The 23,782-nt window shown below is 46.3% G+C and overlaps 1 protein-coding gene across 4 annotated transcripts in view; it reads right to left on the bottom strand.

Annotated features, from left to right (window-relative positions):
- The window catches only part of LOC131497780 (cytoplasmic phosphatidylinositol transfer protein 1-like), a 93,500-nt gene that overhangs the window by 41,132 nt on the left and 28,586 nt on the right, over positions 1-23,782 (bottom strand). For 3 of the 4 annotated variants that reach the window (XM_058704353.1, XM_058704352.1, XM_058704355.1), the window contains exon 2: positions 2,126-2,274. In XM_058704353.1, coding sequence (XP_058560336.1) covers positions 2,126-2,274 — 149 coding nt within the window. Of the gene's footprint in view, positions 1-2,125; positions 2,275-3,513; positions 5,621-23,782 lie in introns of those variants that run through there. The other variant, XM_058704351.1, reaches the window with a different exon arrangement.

The following is a 23,782-nucleotide window of genomic DNA, read 5'->3' as shown; positions in this document are numbered from 1 at the left end:
GACCCTATGACCCAGCAATTACACTATTAGGTCTTTATCCACAGGATACACGTGTGCTGTTTCAAAGGGACACATGCACCCCCATGTTTATAGCAGCACTATCAACAATAGCCAAAGTATGGAAAGAGCCCAAATGTCCATCGATGGATGAATGGATAAAGAAGATGAGGTGTACATATACAATGGAGTATTACTCGGGGATCAAAAAGAATGAAATCTTGCCATTTGCAACTACGTGGATGGAACTGGAGGATATTATGCTAAGCGAAATTAATCAGTCAGAGAAAGACAAATATCATATGACTTCACTCCTATGAGGAATTTAAGAGACAAAACAGATGAACATAAGGGAGGGGAAACAAAAATAATATAAAAACAAGGAGGAGGACAAAGCATAAGAGACTCTTAAATATGGAGAACAAACAGAGGGTTACTGGAGGGGTTGGGGGGGGGATGGGCTAAATGGGTAAGGGGTATTAAGGAATCTACTGCTGAAATCATTGTTGCGCTATATGCTAAGTAATTTGTATGTGAATTAAAAAAAAAAAGAAAATTAAAAAAGAAAAAAAAGAGTTGGATGCTCAACCTGCTGAGCCAACCCAGACACCCCAGATATGAAGCTTTCTAATTTTTTTTTTTTTTTAATTTGGTATGTAGGGAACATTTCCTAAGCAATAATTTAGGAAAAGGCAATTGTCTGCCAAGGAATGGAATTTTCCATAGGTCTGTATCTATTTTCTTACATCATGCTCACTCCTCTTTGCTCTACACAGGTGATTCCTGCTCAGTATTTGATTTTCACCCTCCACACTAAGAATGCCAAAGCAGCACATTGAGAAACCGGTCTCTGTAAGGAAGTCATCCCCAGGCCAGTCCCAGAGCTCAGCTACTCTTGCAAATCGGCAGCTGGCTGGAGGCTGAACTGGTTCCAAATCCTGCGAATTCACAGCTCCTAATAGATGAATAAGATCAATCTCATTTGCATTTCATCGTGACTCAGGAATTCCCTGATACTGCATCCCTGGGTAGATTAAAACATGTCAGTTTAATCAGCCCATGGCCTTCACTGTCAGGATATCGGCCTGAGAGATTTCCATACACCGTAGTGACAGGACCCAAATGCACCCATCGAGAAGAAATAGTCCACCTGAGCTTGCTGGAAGGTGGAGGCCATGTGGGCATGGCAGAGTCCCAGTGTGGCTCCTCTCAGAAATGTCTCATGGTCAAGGCACAAAGAATGGATAAATATTCACGAGTATCAGTGAATAAACTGGGGCGCTGTCCAGTTATTACGTTGGAAATGCTTTCTGAATAATCACATCGGGGCCAACAGGAGGAGCCGTAGGTGGGGGTAAAGAGTATGCACAGAAATGCACAGGAATAGCAAAGACCAAACCAGTCATCCACTGGTTCACTGGAGCAGACAGTTAATTCCAATAAAATATATTTCCAGTGAGTATACAAATGTCCTGACCTGGAAGAGAAAAAAATGGAAGAAAACGGGCTGGAAATGGGTACTGGGTGGGGAGAAGATCAGACAAGCCCCGATAATCAACTATGCCATTAATGGTAAGAAAACAGCAAGAGATTAAAGAATACGCTTTGCAAAGCAGAAACGGCTGTCCCGATGAGTGCTGGGTTATGATCCTTGCTTATTTACCCTTCCAAAGAAGCAACGACAAGCGTTCATTGGCAGTTCCCTTTGTGAACACCCGCGTGGTCACCTGGCAGGAACGAGAACGCTTACCAAGTCAAGACCCCAGTGGCACACTGCATCTTTGACACGTCTCTACAACCCTCAGGCAAAGCCGTCTCTTTCCCGCTGCTAACACTGAACCAGGGGTAGAAGACAAAGCTCTGTAATCCCTTAGACCAAATTTCATCTTAACGTGTCATCCAGCGGGTGGGAAATGGAAGAGGAAAGCCCCTCCTCATGAAAATGCAGTTGGGGACTCTCTTGCCGAAGGCAGGGGACTCTGTTTTGGGGAAGCTACGAGACTGGTGGATGGAGCGGGCAAAGGTAGTGACTTTTCAGGTCACCTTTTTATCCCACACACCGCCCCCAGCTCGGCCGTAGGGTGGCGTGGGAGAGCCTGCAGGTGGATGGCCGGCTGCCGTGACTTACCTGTTGAGATACACCCGCTTCTCGGTGAACTGCCTGTTGCCGTGGTGAGGATCCTCAAAGGGCTCATTCTGGACGACCTCCACCCCTTCTCCTCGGTCGCTCTGTTCGTGGCTGTGCTTGCTGATCATGTACAGCTGTCCGATTTTGTACTACAAAACACACAGTGGGAGAAAGGTCAGCCCCGCCGCTTGCCTTCGAAAACATCCCCCCCCCCCAACTTCCACGGCGTGGCAAGCAACTATGGTCAGCACTTTCTGCCAGAAAAGAAGGCAGACACATGGGCCTGGTGTTGTTTTTCCTCCGGAGCGGGGAGGAGAACCAGTTGTGAGTAGAGTGTAGATACGGTGTGTTCCTGTGAATGTTCTACATCACCCTGGTGATGCTTGCCGGGGTGGCTGGCAGACTAAGCGGCGGGGGGGAGGGGGGGCGGGTGCGGAACATCAGCCCTACAGGGTTAAATGGTGCTAAAGTCCGATTTTGTTTGGCAACAAACAGGCCAGGACGTGTTATTTCTGTCCCTTCTCTGCCTAATTAACTGCATTGCTGGGCAGAAGTGGACTTGATGTCACCTATCTCTTCCGTCATCTGTCTCAAACTCTCCTGGAGTTCTCTGTCCCCTAGATCTGCAGTTCTCAAGAGTGGCTGGACATGAGAATCACCTTGAAGCTTTAGCCAACTCCAGATGATGGAGCCCCACCAAGAATGGAACGTGTATTCTACAGACTGATCCGCAAAGAGGCGAATCTACAGAGTCTTTAACTCTTTCTTATCCAATTGCACCCACAGTGTGGAGCCTTCCAGCCTGAGGTTCCCAGAAGCCACGTGTACTTACAGGAAAATGATAATAAGGAGCAACATACAATGGGAACATTCTCTGCCCTGTCTGCATTTGTCAACTGTTCCACTCTCCTTCCTGCCTCTCTGAAAACCCCAGGGCCAACAGGCATTTCTTCCCCCTGTGTACTTTCCACATGGCAAAACTAATTTGATGGAGAAGAGAGAGAGAGAGAGAGAGAGAGAGAGAGAGAGAGAGAGAGAGAGAGAGAGAGAGAGAGAGAGAGAGAGGAGGGGGTCAAATGCCTTTTGCAAAAAGGATGTCTGCTCAGAGCCAGGAGACAGGATGCTGTGGTCCTTCGGGCAGATTTGGTGTGAAAACAACACACACTGTGTCACTATCATCAAGGCCCCTGGGATGGGGAAAAGGGGCTTGGGTCTGTAGCAAAATAATGGTGGGTTGTTCTGGGTTGTTCCCCAAAGAGCCCAGGCTGGCAGGGCTGTAGGTCTCCTATCTGTGTGCCTAAGAGAGAGAAACAGATTTTAAATTAAGGGGGCAGATGAATCGGACAAATCAACAGTGCGGTCAATTCTAAGGCTGAGAAGACACACACCTCCGAAGGTCCCTCTTTTGCTGTGAGGCAGGTGCAGGGAGGGGAGTGTGAAGAAGAGCTGAAAGCCTCTGGTCTGAGACCAGCCCTGGGGGCCAGGCCAGTAACCATGACAATGGGAACGGCAGGCTGGGTCTCCTCAAAGGGCAGTGCCACGATTCTGTGCCATACGCCTCCCCAGGATGATCCGCACTTAAAATGCTTTTCACATGAGCGTGTATGTGCGTACATGCGTGCACGTGCTGTGCACACCCGGGGGGAAGAGGGGGTGCTGAGGAGAAACACAGGAAGGGGAGAGAGAAACATCAAAGATAAAATCAATCTTTGAGTTTATTTTCAATCAGAAGTTTGACCTGGCTTCCCCTTAGTAACTCTGGCTCTTACTTTTGCTCATAAAGACTAACTACGGCTCTTTCAAGAAGGAAGACGGTAAAGGGGCGCCTGGGTGGGTCAGTCGGTTAAGCGTCCAACTTGGGCTCGCGGTTGGTGGGTTCGAGCCGCGTGCCAGGTTCTGCGCTGGCTGTGCGGAGCCTGCCTGGGATTCTCTCGCTTTCTCTCGGTCCCTCCCCAGCTTGTGCTCTCTCTCTCTCACACAATAAATAAATAAACTTTTTAAAGTAAAAACAAAAACCAAAGGCCACCAAGGGCTTTAGTTGGGGGTGGGGGAGGGGTCTGGCAGAAGGCGCATGTCTTCAGGAGCTCCAGCCCACTCACATGTGAAGAATGCATGGCATTAAGGACAATGCCTGACACAGAAGAGCCGTCCCTGGTTCAAGCGCTTCTGCTCTGTGGAGACGGGAACGGGCCGAGGCGGCCGGCAGCTGATTCACCAGTGGCCAGAGAAGGGCCCGTCTGCTCAGCCTCATTGATCATTCCAGCGGCTCCTGAACGAGCCACTGCGGGGCAGACACCAGCCTTAGCTCACTAAGATAACGTCAGTCTGGGGGCGACCGACAGACGCTGGATGCAGTAGGTGACATTACTGGGGGTGGCGGGACACTCAAGGCCAGACGCGGAGATGGCCAAGGGTTCTGCGGCTGTCGCTCCTTTCCCTCCCAAGCAAATCAGGCCTGCTCTGCTGGTTGTGACCGTCTGAGCTGGGCCATCCAGAAGCACAGGTTTTGCCGTTGTTTTTAAAGCCACAAATTAACTCACAGACACATGCACCGAGCAGTTTCTCAGTGACGCGGTAGAGGGTAGGACAGATGGTCCCTGAACCATCGATCTCAAAGTCGGCAGACATATTCCTCAAAATGTTGGATCCCAGGCCATTCCAGTGCTTTGACATCCAGACCCTTGGGGAAGAGGCAGTTGGGGACCGGGCTCGGATGCACACTGAATGCTGAGAGCCACTGGGGCAAATTCGGCGAAGGCATTCACAGCACTTATGGGGTACCTGATGGTACTGAAGCCAAAATGTTCCATCTTTAGGGGACCCGTCTTTTCTTTCCTCCTGAATACCATTTTTTTGCAAGGCTCCATCCCTAGTTTAGTGAAAATACCACCTTCCTCATCACTGTCTCCAAACAAACTTTGTCAAATGAAGGCTGCAAATCCAAAGATTCAGAAGCACTCTTAAGACTTTTAAAGCCAGTGAACTGATAATAGATCCGATCACTTCATGCTCACGATGACTTCCAAATTAGGAAACTGAGTCTTGAGAGAGGGTTGACTTTCTCCGGGGCCATGTGGCTTCTAGGTGGCAGAGCTGGGACATGACCACAGGTCTACTGTTTCTTCTTTACCCACCTTCAGCCTTTGTTTCTCTGACAGGTGAATTGCTTTAACACACCTGGGCCTCACCATGATTTTGGAAGAAGTGATGGATGAGTTCCATCGCTTCTGAACTTTGCTATTTCAGAAGCCGAATAACCAAAGCCTGATACCATGTGAAAGACCCAGGTTGTTTAAACTGTGCTCACATACGGACTTGTGGAGGAAGTAAGCTCCAACTTCGTAAGATCTATTGTTCTAACTCCAGAGTCTGGGTAATCATCATTACAGGCAATCACGATTCCAGACAGCTCTGTGCTGCAGGGCTGAGCCTCCGTGTGAGCCGTCATCGGAACAGCTACCCCAAATAATGATCTCTATTGTCAAAAAAAAAACAAAAAAATCATGGGGATTCAGATCCTTCCCACTTGCACACAGTGCCACAAGTTTGATAGAGCTGCACAGTTTAAGAAAAGGCACAAACGTGGGGCGCCTGGGTGGCTCGGTCGGTTGAGCGTCCGACTTCGGCTCAGGTCATGATCTCATGGTCCGTGGGTTCGAGCCCCGCGTCGGGCTCTGTGCTGACAGCTCAGAGCCTGGAGCCTGTTTCAGATTCTGTGTCTCCCTCTCTCTCTGCCCCTCCCCTGTTCATTCTCTGTCTCTCTCTGTCTCAAAAATAAATAAATGTTAAAAAAAATTTTTTTTTAAATAAAAAAATAGAAAAGGCACAAACGTGTCTGGGGAAGCCAAGGGTTTTTCTCAGTCTGTCCTATTGCAAACTCTCCGACTGGGCACAGTCAAGTGACTCAATATAGTTCGACCTCAAATCTTGATTTTAGAAAAGGTGACCCCGAGCCAGAACCTCTGGGTGTATAGTTTATTAACTGAGCACCACCAACACCTGAAATGTCCTCCTTGCCAGAATTACTGGACCCAAAGTTTTAGGCTCAGGAGAACCCCGAGCTATGATTTTTCACTACATTGCACCCCCACCCCCCACCACCCCCCACCACCAGTGCTGCACTTCAGAGATCTCTGCAAGGCCAGGCTCTCATATATCCCCACCCTAAAGCACCAACCAAGCGGCTGTCATCTTCCAACCAATCCCTGTCTCATCCCTTCCTGTCCCCTTTCTCTTCCTCCATTGGTCTCAATACCATTCCTAAATATCAAGATGTGAAAAGTGGGGCAACCCTTTGTAATACACATGACCCATTCTGAATGGAGTTATTCCCCAAAGATATGACTCAGGACATCAAAGCCCCAGCCCAGGAATCAGAATTTACACGTGCTTTTGCCTTTACCACTAAAATCGATGAATGCCACATAACCACATAACCACGGGGAAACGTCTGGCCCTCTGACTTAACATGATACCATGTAGTTTTTCCAGCTGTGAAATGGGCACAATTCCTGCCTGTCTCCGCTCTGGCAGTGTGGAAAGAGGAACGAGCAGGGGGTGATACAATTTGGCATTCTTGGGACTTTCCCACGGGATTCACATCACTGTAAATGCTCTGTCAAAATGCTTCCAGCTTTCTCCACTCTCAACACATGGACCTCGAAGCAACTGCCCTATGATGTGCAAAGAGCCCGCCGAAAAGAGAGTCTGAGATGTTTTATCTTCAGGTGCCCTGAGAGCTTCACACCAAGTGGTGCCAAAATTGTAATTGCACACAGGAAGGGAGATACAATGAGCCTAGCTTTTCACCGCCTCGGAAAACTAGGGTCTAGAGCTGACTGTTTTCTGTAATCCATAGCACAGCTAAGGCACCGGGACAATGTTCTGGACCAGCGGTCGGCAAACCGTGTGGGCTGTTTCTTGTTTGTTAAATGAAGTTGTGGTTGTGGTTGTGGTTGTTGTTAAATACAGTTTTAATGGAACACGGCACTACTCGTTCATTCTGTGGCTTTTGCCGCACAGCAGTAGCATTGAGTACTTTCAACACAGACTGCATGGCCTGGCAAAGTTGAAAATATTTACTGTCTGACTCTAAAAAAAATAAATAAATAAAAATAAAAATATAAATAAATAAATAAATAAATAAAAATAAATAAATAGAAATTTAAAACTGACAGGGGCGCCTGGGTGGCTCAGTCAGTTAAGCGTCTGACTTCGGCTCAGCTCATGATCTCACAGACTGTGAGTTCGAGCCCCGCGTAAGGTTCTTTGCTGACAGCTCAGAGCCTGGAGCCTGTTTCGGATTCTGTGTCTCCCTCTCGCTCTCTGCCCCTCCCCTGCTCACGCTCTGTCTCTCAAAAATAAATAAGTGTTGGGGCGCCTGGGTGGCTCAGTCGGTTAAGCGTCCGACTTCAGCCAGGTCACGATCTCACGGTCCGTGAGTTCGAGCCCCGCGTCGGGCTCTGGGCTGATGGCTCAGAGCCTGGAGCCTGCTTCCGATTCTGTGTCTCCCTCTCTCTTTGCCCCTCCCCCGTTCATGCTCTGTCTCTCTCTGTCCCAAAAATAAATAAACGTTAAAAAAAAAAAATTAAAATAAATAAATAAATAAATAAATAAGTGTTAAAAAAAAAAACTCAAACTGACACTTGATTCAGCTATTAGAAAACTTTTACACAAGGTCGAAACACCTTGGGCATGTGAATCTACTTTTTCAACTGGAAATTTTTATGAAATTTAAATTCAGATCAGATGCCACCGATGAAAATTTAGCATCTGACTTGGGATTGCTGTAAGTGTAAATGCACACTGGATTTTGCGGACTTGGTAACAACAACAACAACAAATGTTTTTACCCCTAATTTCTATGTTGATTACATATTGAAATGATAGTGGTTTGGATATACTGGGTAACTGAAATCCATTCTCAAAATGAACTTCACCTGTTTCTTCTCACTTTCATGTGGCTACTAGAAAAATTTTAAACCACTTTCAATTGAAACCACTGCAGCTTGCATTTGTGGCTCACATATCTCTGTTGGACGTGCTGGTCTAGACCCTGATCTAGATCAATGGGGTCTGAGGCTCAAGCCATTAGGCTGCACTAAGATTCGTTGAGGCTAGCTGGTCAGGAAAGCGTTTCCATGCATTTCCAAGCTAACAAAGTAGAACACGGACACTTAGGGATACATTTGGAGAAGCTTCCCTTTTCTTCTTTTTTTTTTTTTTTTTTTTAGTGTTTATTTTTGATAGAGAGAGAGAGAGAGAGAGAGAGAGAGAGAGAGAGAGAGAACCAGAATCCAAAGCAGGCTCCAGAGCCAGACGTGGAGCACGAGCTCATAAGTTGTGAGATCATGACCCGAGCTGAAGTCAGATGCCCAACCGACTGAGCCACCCAGGTGCCCCGAAGGTTCCCTTTTCTGAGGACTGGCGATTACCTGGACCTCTAGAGAGGTGATAATTGCTCACCGCATGCTATGGTGGAAAGCACTGGGGTTTTAAAATCGAAACCCGGAGCTGAAGTCCTGATTTTGCCTTTGATTAGCTTTGTAACCTTGGACAATTTACTTATCTGAGCCACAGTTTCTTATCATTAGAATGGGACTACCAAAATACCTCACGGGCCATGGTGAGAATCAAGTGAGAAGAAACTTACAAATTAAAATGCCTTGTAAAATGTAAAACTGTACCCAGACCGCCGTAGTTACTGCTCCTTCTGTTGGGCAATGCATCTGGCTGGGTCTTGAGATCTGTTTTGCCCATTTCCCTGTTATGCCACGGCTCTGTAAGGGACACGCATGAGAACAGGGCATTGCCACACGCCCGTACGACGCAAAAACCAAAGAAGATCGGACCCTTTGCCCAAGACGAGCTCTTCTTTCTGTAAAAATCTTCTTAGATGGTCGTCAGATCGAACACTTCCCAAATATAAAAAAGCCTGGGAACTTCCACTTACAAAGTAGTCAGCTTCACAGGGACAGAAAGTAGGATGGCAGTTGCAAGGGAGGATGGGAAGTCAGTGTGTAATGGGAAGACGGAACCGTCCTGGAGACAGACGGTGGTGATGGTCGCACAGCCCTGTGAGTGCACTCAGTGCCACTGAACCATACCCTTAAAAAATGGTCAAGACGGGGGCGCCTGGGTGGCTCAGTCGGTTAAACGTCCGACTTCAGCTCAGGTCACGATCTCGCGGTATGTGAGTTCAAGCCCCGCGTCGGGCTCTGTGCTGACTGCTCAGAGCCTGGAGCCTGTTTCCGATTCTGTGTCTCCCTCTCTCTCTGACCCTCCCCCGTTCGTGCTCTGTCTCTCTGTCTCAAAAATAAATAAATGTTAAAAAAAATTTAAATAAATAAATAAATAAATAAATAAATAAATAAAAAACAATAAAAAAATGGTCAAGACGGTGAATTGTATGTGAGGTCTATTCCATGACAATCCTTTTCCTTTAAATGTCTTAATTTAGATTCCAGTTAGTTCGCGTAGTGTAATATTAGCTCCAGGTATACAACAGAGTGATTCAACACTTCAGTGTGTCACCCGGTGCTCATCACAAGTACACCTCTTCATCCCCATCACCTATATACCACCCCCCCGCCCTTTTCCTTTTTAATGTTTTATCTTTTTTTAAAAAAATTCTTTTTTCTTAATGTTTTTATTTATTTTTGAGACAGAGAGAGACAGAGCATGAGCAGGGAAGGGGCAGAGAGAGGGGGAGATACAGAATCGGAAGCAGGCTCCAGGCTCTGAGCCATCAGCCCAGAGCCCGAGGCGGGGCTCCAACTCACAGACTGTGAGATCATGACCTGAGCGGAAGTCGGACGCTCAACTGACTGAGCCACCCAGGCGCCCCTAATGTTTATCTCTTGAGAAAGAGAGTGAGCGCATGTGTGAGCGTGGGAAGGACAGCGTGAGGGAGACAGAGGATCCAAAGCAGGCTCAGCCCCATCAGCACAGAGCACGACACCCGGCTCGAATCCACGACCCAAGAGACCATGACCTGAGTGGAAATCAAGAGTTGCACACTGAACCGACTGAGCCACCCAGGTGCCCCCCTCATCCCAATTCTCAAAAAAGCCTGGGAACGTGTCATTCTTCAGCGAGTGTGGCTCCCACCTGCTTCCTACCTCACGGTGGCCATCTAACAGACAGTCTGTCTTTTTCACTATGAAAAAAAAAATATTTAAGGACAGGGACTTTTACATTTGATGGATCTTTGGTTTGGACGCTAATTTGAGGGTGCTGGGCTGCGCCAACGGGAGAACTTTAGCAAAGGACTTCTCTCAGAGACAATGTTGCATGAATGCCCGATTCCTGCCCTGCTGGTTACTTGTCTGGCTCGTGATGGCCTAGAGTTAAATGTCTTTATCATTGTTATTTTTTAATGTTTATTTATTTTTGAGAGAGAGAGAGAGACAGAGCATGAACAGGGGAGGGGCACAGAGAGACAGACAGACACACACACACACACACACACACACACACACACAATCTGAAGCTGGTTCCGGGCTCTAAGCTGTCGGCACAGAGCCTGACCTGGGGCTCCAACTCATGAACCGTGAGATGAAGTTGGCCGCTTAACCGACTGAGCCACCCAGGTGCCCTGAGTTAAAAGTCCTTGATATTGGCATTCTGGAGGGTTCACAGTAACGATGCTCCCAAGTAACACGGTTTGACTATGACGACTTGCAAAGACCCTGACAGTCCAGAAAGAATGATTAAATACAAAATGCATGCTGATCCCCCCATCCCTAACATGCGTCCATGAAAACACCAGCTCCTTATTGAGAAAGGACCATCTCATTTCATGACCCTCCCCCTCCATCTGCTAGTCAGCCTGGGGCTCCGACTGAGAGCAACTCTACAGCAAGACCAATTCCAAATCCTTTCCTTTTGGAAAGGTAGTGCGTGCTTTTGCTACCAAGGGCTGAATCTGACTTGGGTTCCACAAGGACACGGCTGCCAACCCCTTAGTCTTTCTGACTCCGTGATTCAATGTCCAGATTTCTCCAAGCAGACAAGGAGGTTTCAAAAAAAAACAAAAAACAAAGGTGTAAGGTTCTCCGGTGTTTCGTCAGATCTCCCTGCCAGGTCAATAAACCACGAAAACCAATATCCGATCCCACAAGGAAAATACAAACTTGCAGCTCATATTTTCAAGATATCAGTGCATCATCGCATATTTATCTTTCCTCCTGGATTTTTATAAGCAGCCCTCTGAGGTGTCTTGTTTACGGAATACCTGTGTCATTATGCCAGGGTGCAGGAATGAAAAAGCTGATAAAAAGATTTAAGAAGGAGCTGGGTGATGGACTTTAATTCAAAAAAAAAAAAATCTTTTGTGACGAACTCATAGAAATAGCATCATACACCGATGCTTAACCCGTCCTAAGTTTTGGACCCAACTGAATAGAAATAGAGCAATTTAACGCCAAGGGACGGGCTCAGGATAGGCTTTATGCTGGTGCAAGCAGAAGTCTGCAACCCGTGGCTGCCACAAGACTGCAAATCATTTCCAGGACGCTCGGCGTAATCTACCTGACCCCGTAAGGGAAGGTAACTACATTCTTCACAGTGCAGGAAAAAGCAAGAGTGCACATTTGATCTGCCCCTTCCAACACTGGCTCGCCTTTGGGGTGGTATTCTAGCCCCAAGAATTCATTTGATGCCAATACTGAATAGCCAAACTGGTAAGGTGCAGCATCTATCGGCCACTTTATGAGCATCAGCTCGAGCAGGAGGGGTCATCCCCTCGTGTTTATAAATGAGAAGCTGGGGCACCTGGGTGGCTCAGTCGGTTAAGCGTCCGACTCTTGGTTTCAGCTCTGGTCACGATCTCCTGGTTCGTGGGTTCAAGCCCCGCGTCGGGCTCTGTGCTGACAGCATGGAGCCTGCTTGGGATTCTGTCTCCCTCTCTTTCCCTGCCCCTCCTTGCTCTCTCTCTCGCTTTCTCAAAAATAAATAAACATTAAAAATATGTTAATATTATATATATGTGTGTGTGTGTATATATATATATACATAGATATATATACATACATAGATATATGTATCTATGTATATACATACATACATATATGTATACATACACATACATATAGATACATAGATCTATGTATCTATATGTACACATACATATAGATATATAGATCTATGTATCTATATGTACACATACATATAGATACATAGATCTATGTATCTATATGTACATATATATGTATGTATATGGGTTCCACATATATATATGTATATATACACATATATCTATGTATATATATATATATACACACACAAACACACATAGGTATATATATATATACACACACACATACATAGGTGTGTGTGTGTATATATATATGTGTATATGTGTGTGTATATACATATATATATATATATATATGTATATACACACACCTGGGTGGTCCAGTCCATTAAGCGTCCAACTTCGGCTCAAGTCATGATCTCATGGTTCGTGAGTTCAAGCCCCGCATCGGGCTCTGTGCTGACAGCTCACAGCTCGGAGCCTGGAGCCTGCTTCAGATTCTGTGTCTCCCTCTCTCTCTGGCCCTTCCCCTCTCGAGCTCTGTCTCTCTCTCTCTCTCTCTCTCTCTCTCTCTCTCTCTCTCAAAAATAAATAAACATTAAAAAAATTTTTAAATATATATATATGTGTGTGTGTGTGTGTGTATATATATGAAGCTGAACGAATTAGTCATTATTGACTGCCATGAAGAACCAAAGATAGGACATGCTAGAACTCAAGGCCACAGGGGTAGCTGGCCTTCACGGCAGAGTGCGAGATTTCTCCATACCGTGGTTGTGGGGACAAGCCTTGGTTCTGGAGAGCCTTGTCCGTCCTGGCTTGTGCACTGAACAAGCACTCAGTGTGTGCCAGGCCCCGGAGGCACTGGAACAAGACAGACCTCGTCTCTGGCGAAGAGGAGGGTTTCCACACGAGCTCCGCCGTGAAGACAGAAGGCTTTGAGCTGCAAGAAGCGGAAGCTTCCATCTCAGCTATCAGACCGTTTGCTGAGAAACCAACTGCAACTCAGATAAGTGGAGAGGTCTGGGGACGGGTCTGACCTCTGGAAAGCGATCAAGGCACTTGTGTTTACTACTGAACATAAACCCACAGCCAATCACAAGGCCCTAAAGGGGAAAGACTGAGACAGAACTGTCCTGGGAAATGAATCCTGCACCTTCTCCTTGCTTCCCCCTTGCCAGTGCTCCTCTCCTTAACTTTGGCCCCATAATCAAAGGGAGAGCGGTCCGTCTACTATGCAAGCCACGGGGTCTTTCCAGAATTAGGGTCTTTCCTGTTTGCGAAACCTATTGTGGCACCTATCCATCTTTTAGGAAAATGACCAGTAGCATCCAGGGAAGCTGTTGTACTGGCTAAAAGTTGAAATAGACTTGCAGGAATGAGAGCAATTAGTTTTAGTGTCTTTGAGACCTTCTGAGAACAGAAGCGCAATTGAATGCAAAGAAGAGCACTTGCTGCTTCATATACAATTGAACAATGGGAGTTCTCGCTGTGTTGAAAGAGTTATTCAAGCCACTTCATGCCTAGAATAACATTTGAAGGTCACCGAACTCCTTTGTTTGCTTAAGTGCTAGCTGCCTCTGCGAACTGTCTAGCAATGCGGAGAGTTACGACCAGGTTGTAACCGGGGATCTAAGTTTGGAAAGTTCCAATACCTTTCTTCACCTCGCTTTGGAAGAGAGGCCCCAGGCTGCACACTCATGGTACCTGTAGCCCAGAGGCAGCCGGCATTTGTAGGGTACTTGGCTGGCTGCAGGGAAGGCACTATTCGTTAATGGCAATGGCAGCCTGAGGGTGTTTCGTCCTTGCTTAAAAGAAGCAGATAACTGATAGAGAAAGGCAAATGGCAGTCAAATCCTGCTCTCCTGAGACACTGAATGAAATAGGCAAGACAGAGGAAATCGGGTACAATTTCAGAAATTACTACGTTAAGAAATCTATCTTCTGAGCTCCTCTTGCATTCTGGACTTATGACCTGGAGAGGTAGTTTATCAACCAGCAACTTTGAGGCCAACCGGTGGCCCTTCTGACTCTCTGTATCCTTGTTCCGGCACCCCCGCCCCCCCCCCCCAACAAGTCCCCAAGGCAACGCCAGGATGAAAGAGAATGTATCCAGTTTCAAAGGGTTGACAGCAAAGAGAATGTGACAAACAAAATGAGCAGGAAGTGTTGGTCTTCATAGGATCCTTACCCCCCCCCCCCTTTTTTTTACTGTGGTAAAATATACATTACCAAAATCGACCGTTTTCAGTTTAAAAAAAATTTTTTTTACATTTATTCATTTTTGAGAAACGGAGCACAAGTGGGGGAGGGGCAGAGAGAGAGGGAGACACAGAATCAATCCAAAGCAGGCTCCAGGCTCCAAACTGTCAGCACAGAGCCCGACACGGGACTCGAACTCACAAACTGTAAGATCATGACCTGAGCCGAAGTCGGACGCTTAGCCGACTGAGCCACCCAGGCGCCCCATCGTTTTAACTAGTTTTAAATGTACAATTCAGTGCTGTTAAGTACATTCACGATGTTGTTCGACCACGACCACCACCCATTCCCAGACTTTTTCATCATCTCAAGAAGAAACTCCATACTCATCGGACAACAACTTCCAATCCCTCCCAACTCCTCCCCCCACCCCCATGACCTCTAATCTCCTGTCTGTCTCTATGTATGGACTTGGCTATTCTAGGTACCTCGTATGAGTGGAATCACACAACATGTGTGTGTCCTTTTGTGTCCGGCTTCTTTCACTTGGGCATAATGTCTTCAAGGTTCATCCATGTTGTAGCGAGTGCCAGAATTTCATTGTTTTTTAAGGCTGACTAATAGTCCATGGCATGGATAGACCACATTTTGTTTATCCATACATCTGCTGATGGATATTTGGGTTGTTTCCACCCTTTGGCTATTATTGTGAGTAACGCTGTTACAAACATTGGTGTACAAGTAACTGTTTGAGTCCTGAGAACTGACTTATAACACATGTGTATGGTTTATATTCAAAGGTTTGGGGTGAAAAGCCATTCTTGGTAATTTTAATTTTTCTTTTTTTTTTTTCTTGCAAATTAAGTAAGTCACTTCTTATTCTATTTCAGGTGACAGCTACTCTTGAAAAAGTAACCCTGGAAATGACTTGAAACTCGGCAATAGATTATACAGATCTTCTCATACCTTTTTTTTTTTTCTTTTTTTTTTTTTGAGTACACAATTCAGTGGTTTTTAGTACATTCACAGGGCTGTACAACTATCACCGCTATCTAGTTCCGGAACATTTTCAGTCACACCCCACCCTTCCCTCCTCCCAGCTCCTATCAACCACCAACGTATGTTCTGTCTCTAGGGATATGCCTACTCTGGATATTTTATACCGATGGTATCATTCAACATGTGGCCTTTTGTGACTACTTCTTTAATTTAGAATATTTTTTTAATGTTTATTTATTTTTGAGAGAGAGACAGAGACGGAGAGTGAAAGCAGCGGAGGGACAAAGAGAGACAGGGACAGTTTCTGAAACGGGCTCCGCTGCGGAGAGCAGAGAGCCTGATGTGGGGCTTGAACTCACGAACTGCGAGACCATGACCCGAGCCAAAGTCAGAAGCTCAAACGACTAAGCCCCCCCAGGGGCCCCTAGAATCGTGTTTTTAAGATTCATCCATGTCGTAGTATGTATCAGTATTTCCTTCCTTCCTTTTTTTTTTTAAACCAAATAATGTTCCATTGCATGGAAACACCACATTTTGTTCATTCCTCAGCTGATAGACATCTGGGTTGTTTCTACTTTTGGGTTAGTATAAATAATGCTGCTATAAACATAATGTGTACCAGCCTTTGTGTGGACGTAGGTCACACGTCTTCAGTTCTCTTGGGTAGACACCTAGGGGTGGAACGGCTGGGCCACATGGCAACTCTGTGTTTAACCTGTTGAGGAACCGTCAAACTGTTCTCTGTAGCAGCCGCCCCATTTTACATCCCTGCCGATAACGTGTCATCCTTACTTTTTGGGTGACAGGTGTTAAGTTACTTGTAGAAACAAGAAAAGTCAAACAAGTGACTTCGAAAGCCAAGAGTAAGCTACGGAAGGGTAAGGGTTCTTTGCTTCCGTCACCGTTATTTTACACGTGGGCACATCCAATGGACAAATACCATGGGCAACTATCCAGCCACATGGCCTCTTTTCATTACCAACGGAGAGCTAAACTGGACACAACAGACTATTAGAAGCTTCAGTAGCACATCCAAATCTACTGATTATGTGGCACAGACGGGAAGTGGAGAAGGAGTTAGGAATGGAGCAGAGCAGCGGGGTCTGCGGTTACCCAGGAGGCGTCTCATGGGGAAAAAAGGCTTCACCTGTGCCTAGATGGCACTAGCTTGGCAAGAAGAGGGGGGGAGGTCACAGCCTACAAGCAAATCCTACACACTTCCTTGCCCACAGCAAAATGTCACTTCTTCCCAGGAGCCCTGTCGATGCACAACAGAAATAATAATAATAATAATAAAAAGTAACAATAATAAAATAAAATAATAAAAATATAAAATAATAACAAAAATAAAAGCCACCACCCTGTTCTAACTTCTCTAGGTCAGCAGGGTTCTAAACTGTTTATACGTCTTCAATCCTTAACAACCCTTTGAGCTAGGTAAGTGTTTTGTGTTTTGTTTTGTTTTGAAGATTTTTATGTTTAAGTAATCCCTACACCCAGGTGCCGGGGTGGCTCAGTCAGGTAAGCGTCCGACTCTTGCTTTCGGCTCAGGTCATGATCTCACAGTTTGTGAGTTCGAGCCCTGCATCGGGCTCTGCGCTACAAGTGTGGAGCCTGCTTGGGATTTCTCTCTCCCGCTTTCTCTGCCCCCCGCTTGGCTTGCTCTCTCTCTCTCCCTCTCTCTCAAAACAAACAAACAAACAAACAAACAAACAAACAAACAAAGTAATCTCTACACCCAACATGGGGCTTGAACTCACAACCCCGAGATCAAGAGTTGCATGCTCTTCTAAACCAGCCAGGCGCCCCAAGGTAGGTTAAGTATTTTTATCCCCATTTTACAGATAAGGAAACTGGTGCACAGACAGGCTGCACAACTTGCCCAAAGCTATGAAGCAGTTGAGTTGGGATTTGAACCCAGGGAGTCCGGCTCCAGGATTCACTGTCCCCTGTCTCTGGCATAATCTCCTCGGCCACTTGTGTGGCATCCAGATAAAAGGTTATTTATTTATAAGGCTGGAAAAAGTACCCTGTAAGGAACGTGAGTTTCCTCACCCTCCCGTGCTGCTGACAGTTTCAGGTTGATATTAGGAAGAGTTTTTTAAAGAGGTGGGAGACAGCAGTACCGAAGAGAGCAAGGAGAGAAGAGGTCACAGGGGGAGTTAGCAGCGGGGACAAAATTAGAAGCCAGGAGCCTAAGGTTCTCAGCCCTCGTCCTGGAAAGCCTTCCTCCTACACACATCGTGACACACGGCAATTAAAAGAAGCATACCCACTCACAGAAATCCCCGAGATTTTAAAGTAAAAATTTAAATTAATGAGTCCATCTAATTTGGACGCACAAAATGCGTGGGTGGAAGACATTTCTGGAGCCGACGGCTGATGTGACAGTTATTTCGCGAAAAGGAAGAGAAGTTGCCTGCCTTCGGATTTGAATGTTTCCAAATGGGATTCTAAACCCCAGCCTGGAACAACACACAGGACGAGGGCTGAATATAGAGATTCTATGGGAGAAAATCCCTTCGGCTCACCCAGTCAACCCATCGTGCAGGAAAATGAAATGGACTATCCCCTTCTAGTTCACCCTTCATGAGAGCGCGCCCAAGAAAGGCAGCGGGTTCCCTATCTAGCTCATACGCTCCTATCCATTGGAAATTAGATTCCTAAATGCGCTGTGGAGGACAGAATCATCTATTCAAAGACTTCATTAAGCTATTGCAATGGATCTGAATCAGAGGGTTTGGGGACACACTGGGTGTGTAGTATCAATGACCCTTTCTGCTCACTCCTCCAGAAGCAAGGTAAAAAAATCTCAACCCCACCTATAGATCGCCCCCTAATAATGTGCCTTATAGGACTGTCCACAAGGCAAACCACAAACTCCTGGAAAAATCACGTCGTCCCTGGTTTTCCTTTCTCTTCTTTCTCTGCCCTCCGCCCCATTCCCAGAGGAAGACAGTTCCAGAACTGCTGACAACGCCCCAGAGGAGGAAGGCCTTTCTTCCTTCCTCCTCTTGGGCAGATGGTATTTGCATACTGACATATTGTAAATCTAGTCACCCAGGTAACGGGCTCCAGTTAGCAACAGCGCAATGAAGGTCAGCCTGATTCCTTCTAAAATTAGAAGTCAGACCAATCTGATTTTTAACTGTTCAAGGTAGGATGCCCAGTTAGATGGCGAATTCGGTTCTTACAGTGAATTTTCACTTGGGGAGATTCGGCACTAGTTAATAAAGGCCAGGTGGGGCATTTCAACACGACACCGACATCGGTTTTGACATGTTGAATGAAGTTTCAGCCGCAAGAAGTTGCTGTTTTCTGTAAATAATCCTACTAGAACGCTAGTCTCTGTCGGTAAAGTCATCTTTGGCCTCGGCTCTCCCTTGACCTTCATAGTCAGTTGGTCATTAAGGACTGCTGTTCTGTGCCAGGCATTTCAGCCTTTACGCAGTTGGCCTCCCCGACTCCGCTGTGGCCCCCTCTCCCTGCACAACCTCTCCCCACCCCCTTCCAAAGTGACTAGCATTGATCCAGGACCATCTTTTCCAGCCTCTTTTGTCCTGGTCCACAGGCATCCCTCTTACTGGGATCTGCGCCCTTCTTTTCCGTCCCTGACCATGGACAGCGGTCTTGGACAGGCTTCAAGGAACGCATAGATGGTGTACAATCCTCCCCCCCACCATTAATTCTAAAAAGGTCCATGCGCCCCCAAAACGTGAAGACCCACCAACTGTCTAATTACAGATGGTACCTACATTGGCATTTCCCTCAATGATTTGAAGGAATGACAGTTCCAAAGGATGTTAAAATGGTGAGGGAAAAAGAGCTCCACAGTCAAGTGAGTGACTGTTTCAAGTGAGTGTGGGAAACACTAAGTCAAACACAGTTGGATGGTTTTTTTTTTTTAATTTTTTTTTTTTTTTAGTTTATTTATTTATTTTGAGAGACAGAGAGAGACAGAGCACAAGCAGGGGAGGAGCAGAGAGCAGAGACAGAATTCCACACAGGCTCCCGCACCATTCGTACAGAGCCCCACGCGGGGCTCGAACTCACGAACCTCAAGACCATGACCTGAGCTGAGACCAAGAGTTGGACGCTTAACCGGCCGAGCCACCGGGGCCCCTGGATGGGTTTTTTAATGCAGGCTATCTCAGGGCCTTTGCTGTACTGCCACATGCCATGGATCACTGATTTCACAGTGGAGCCCCATTCCCAGCAGACACTTCTAAGTGGCCCTTGGTCTCCGATAGGAAAGTTGAGCTTTATTTCCCCCTAACAACCACCTAAGCCGTGCACTGCTTTGTGATAGTTCTTCCCTTATGGTTTTGAGCTACTTATGTTTTACTCTATATATGTAACCGTTACTAGAAATTGTATCATTGCACTTTCACATTATGGCGTGTGTGTTTTATATCTGTCTCCCCTACTAGACTGGAAGCCATTTGACACTAGGCTACACACCTCGGTAACTTTACATCCCCAGGGCCAAGCTAGCCAGACCTTAGAAATGGTGCAGAACTGGGGGCGCCTGGCCGGCTCGGTCAATGCAGCACCCGACTCTTGATCTCAGGGTTGTGAGGTCAAGCCCCACACTGGGTGTAGAGATTACTTAGGAAAAAAAAAAAAAAGAAAGAAAGAAAGAAAGAAAGAAAGAAAGAAAGAAAGAAAGAAAGAAAGAAAGAAAGAAAGAAAGAAAGAAAGAAAGAAAGAAATGTTGAATAACTGAATGTATAAATGAAGGTTATTAACTGGATAATGAACTCCTTCAGAATACAAACTGCATTTTGACCTTCTCATATTCCCACGGCACCCAGAGAAGTTTTTCATATAGCAAAAGTCAATAAAATTTTTAAGACCTAAATCCCTTAGGAAATATTTATGGAACATCAGTTATGTCCTGGGTACCGAGGACATTAATATGGTAACAGGCAATCGGGGAGCTTAGATTCCAGTAAGGGAAACAGACATGTAAACAAAAAATGATGGTAAAATATAAACACTCTAAAAGGAAGGACAGGCTGTCTGGGAGCACAGGTGGAGTATTTCGTTCTGTACGTGCTGGCAGGGAGGCGCGAGGGGTCAGTACCAGGATACTCGGGATTGATGGTGGCACCCAGGTCCCCAACTAGACCACATTTGGGGGGGAAACGGGTCAAGAGGCAGCTCCAGTTGAGTGAGTACGGATACCCACTGGGTGAAGCTTTGGCCTCAACCCCCATGTGGATCCCAAGCCCCGGTGAATGGGCCTCCACCACCTGGAGCTGGTAGGTTCTTGTTGCCCAGGGAGAGCTGTGCCAGGGCCTACAGCCACACCCGCGGCACGGATGCACCATCCCCAAGTCCACGGTCAGAGCCCGGCCCTGTGTTGTTACTCTGAGACCAAAGGATGGATCCAGAGAAAAGAACACAGGAAAGGGGCGCCTGGATGGCTCAGTCGGTTGAGTGTCCGGCTTCGGCTCGGGTCATGATCTCATAGCTCGTGGGTCCAAAGCCCCGCATCGGGCTCTGTGCTGACCGCTCAGAGCCTGGAGCCTGCTTCGGATTCTGTGTCTCCCTCTCTCTCTGCCCCTAACCCACTCGCATTCTGTCTCTGTCTCTCTCAAAAATAAATAAATACTAAAAAATAAACAAACAAACAAACAAACAAAGAAGAGAACACAGGAAAGAAAAGAATGGAAGTGCTCCTCTCCTTTATGAGAACTAGGGCATGGCCAGTCTCATTCGCCCATCGGCCCTTCCAGGCAGGGCAACCTCAGAGTCCAAGAATCCCAGAACTTACAACCCGCAGTTCTGAGGGGAATCCTGGAGTTCCCAAGAGACAGTATACGCCAAGGAAGACAGATGACGCTCCTAGACAGAAGTCCAATAGACGTTCCTCTCTTGACCCCTCCAAGGAGGTTCTTCCGCTCTTTAGGAAAGCAGTGAGGCAGAGGGTAAAACACCCCAACACCCAGGCCTGAGTATTTTTAAAAAACGTCCAGTTTAAGACTGAGAACTACTGGGGTAACAGGAGGAGAGAAAGTGAGAAAGAAAGCCCTGTAGGGGCAGGCTGTTAGAACTGATTCATACATGAATCACATGTTCATTGCCTTGGCAGGTGGGGTGGGGTCAGTGAATGAAACCCATGGCTAAAACGACATAATTCCTCAGCAAATTAAACACTTGGGAATATCACTCGCCTATACATAGAAATATGCTTGTTTTAATATTTTTACCTTGGTACATGGGTACCAAGAAATATTCCTCTATGGTTTCGAAAACAACAGGGCCTTGTGGTGATGAATTACCAACGATACCCAGCTGCACGGGTTGGAGAGGACAGAAAACGGCATGGCCTGGAAACCTGGAGAACCCATGCCCTGTCTACAGAAGGTAGCAGCAACCCAGCTCTCGTGGATGCTTGCCAACATCTCCAAACTATTTCTCCAGAAAAGCTAGAAATCTAGATTTTTTTTTTTTAACGTTTATTTATTTTTGAGACAGAGAGAGACAGAGCATGAATGGGGGAGGGTCAGAGAGAGGGAGACACAGAATTGAAACAGGCTCCGGGCTCTGAGCTGTCAGCACAGGGGCCCGATGCGGGGCTCGAACTCATGGACCGCGAGATCATGACCTGAGCCGAAGTCGGCGCTCAACCGACTGAGCCACCCAGGCGCCCCTAGAAATCTCGATTTTTATATTAATGGCCTAACTTCTAAATGTTGGCTTAGATTAAAACAAAACGAAACAGGGGCGCCTGGGTGGCTTGGTCAGTTGAGCGTCCGACTTCAGCTCAGGTCATGATCTCACGGTCCGTGGGTTCGAGCCCCGCGTCGGGCTCTGTGCTGACAGCTCAGAGCCTGAAGCCTGTTTCAGATTCTGTGTCTCCCTCTCTCTCTCTGCCCCTCCCCTGTTCATGTTCTGTCTCTGTCTGTCTCAAAAGTAAATAAACGTTAAAAAAAAAAAAATTAAAAAAAAAACACAAAACGAAACAAAACAAAACACAGGGGCGCCTGGGTGGCTCAATTGGTTAAGCAACTGACTCCTGCTCAGGTCATGATCTTGCCCTCAGTGGGTTCGAGCTCCGCGTTGGGCTCTGTGCTGACAGCTCGGAGCCTGGAGCCTGCTTTGGATTCTGTGTCTCCCTCTCTCTCTGTCCCTCCCCCAATCGCGCTCTGTGTGTGTGTGTGTGTGTGTGTGTGTGTGTGTGTGTGCGCGCGTGTATGTGTGTGTCTCTCTCTCTCAAAAATAAATAAACATTAAAAAAATTTTTTTTAAATCACAAACCTCACAACCCTCTGAATAAACATAAAAAATTCGTAAGCAGCTACCTTTAGCCATATGGTTTTAACCTTCAATTACATGTAACTCAGTTACGATAAAAAGAAAGAACGGAGGTGCTTGGTCAGAATCATGCTGCCAAGGGTGACATTTAGAGGCAAGCAACTTCATTAGTGCTTGAGGCTCAGGGCGGTTATGGGAAAGGGGAAGATATAAAACACCGTAAATATCTGAGCACCGTAAATCCTTCGCCATCTCAATATTGCTACTGGTCAGAAAGCTTAAGTTAGAAAACAAAGGGCACAACTTATTAGAACAATAATAACAGTGATTAGTATTTCCTGAACATTTACACAGGAAGAGGCAAGGGCTAAGTGCTTTACATAAAAATTACCCCATTTAATCCTGAAAGACAAATTAGCATCTCAGTTTTCAAATGAGGACATGGGGCGGGGGCGGGGCACACAGAGAAGTTAAGGAAAGTGTCAAAGTCAAAGGAAAGTGTCACACCATCTGTGGAGCTAGGGGGTGACCCGAGTCTTTCCCACTGCAAGTCCTGGGCTGGGCATCGCTCTGCAGCTTTGAGGCAGGGAGTGGTCTGAAGGAGAGAACGGACTGAAATATAGAATAAAAGTGTATAGTCAGTAGAGGTCTGGGCGGGAACCTAATGAAATAAAACGGGCCCATAAACAAGTGAAAAACGTAAAACTTTTAACCTTGGGTCACCGGTATCGCCTCAGTTTAGCCATGAGGGAACAAGTGAAAAAAAAAATTGTTTAATGCAAACTCAACACCTATCAGATTAGTAAAGCTTTAAAAGGCTACCCAGTGTTGGTGAGGTGGAGGGAACAAATCCTGAACCACACTGCTGGGGGGAGCAAGGTGGTTAGGAAGATGATCCGGCAATTAAAATTTAAGATGTTTATACTGTTTGACCTAGCCACTCTACCTAGGAATTTCTTCCAGAGAAGCTCTTATGCAATTGTGCAAAGATTTATATGCTTAAGATTCTTCACGGCTACATGATATGCAGTAGAAAGAAAGCTGGAAAAACTCCAGTTGTCCATCAGTGGGACCGCTTAGATAAATCAAGGTACATCCAAATAATGAAATACAATACAGACATTAAATCATGAAAGAGATCTCTACTTGCCAAAATG

This window comes from Neofelis nebulosa, chromosome 16, assembly GCF_028018385.1.
Source record: "Neofelis nebulosa isolate mNeoNeb1 chromosome 16, mNeoNeb1.pri, whole genome shotgun sequence".
NCBI lineage: Eukaryota > Metazoa > Chordata > Mammalia > Carnivora > Felidae > Neofelis > Neofelis nebulosa.
This window is presented reverse-complemented; position numbering and strand designations above follow the sequence as displayed.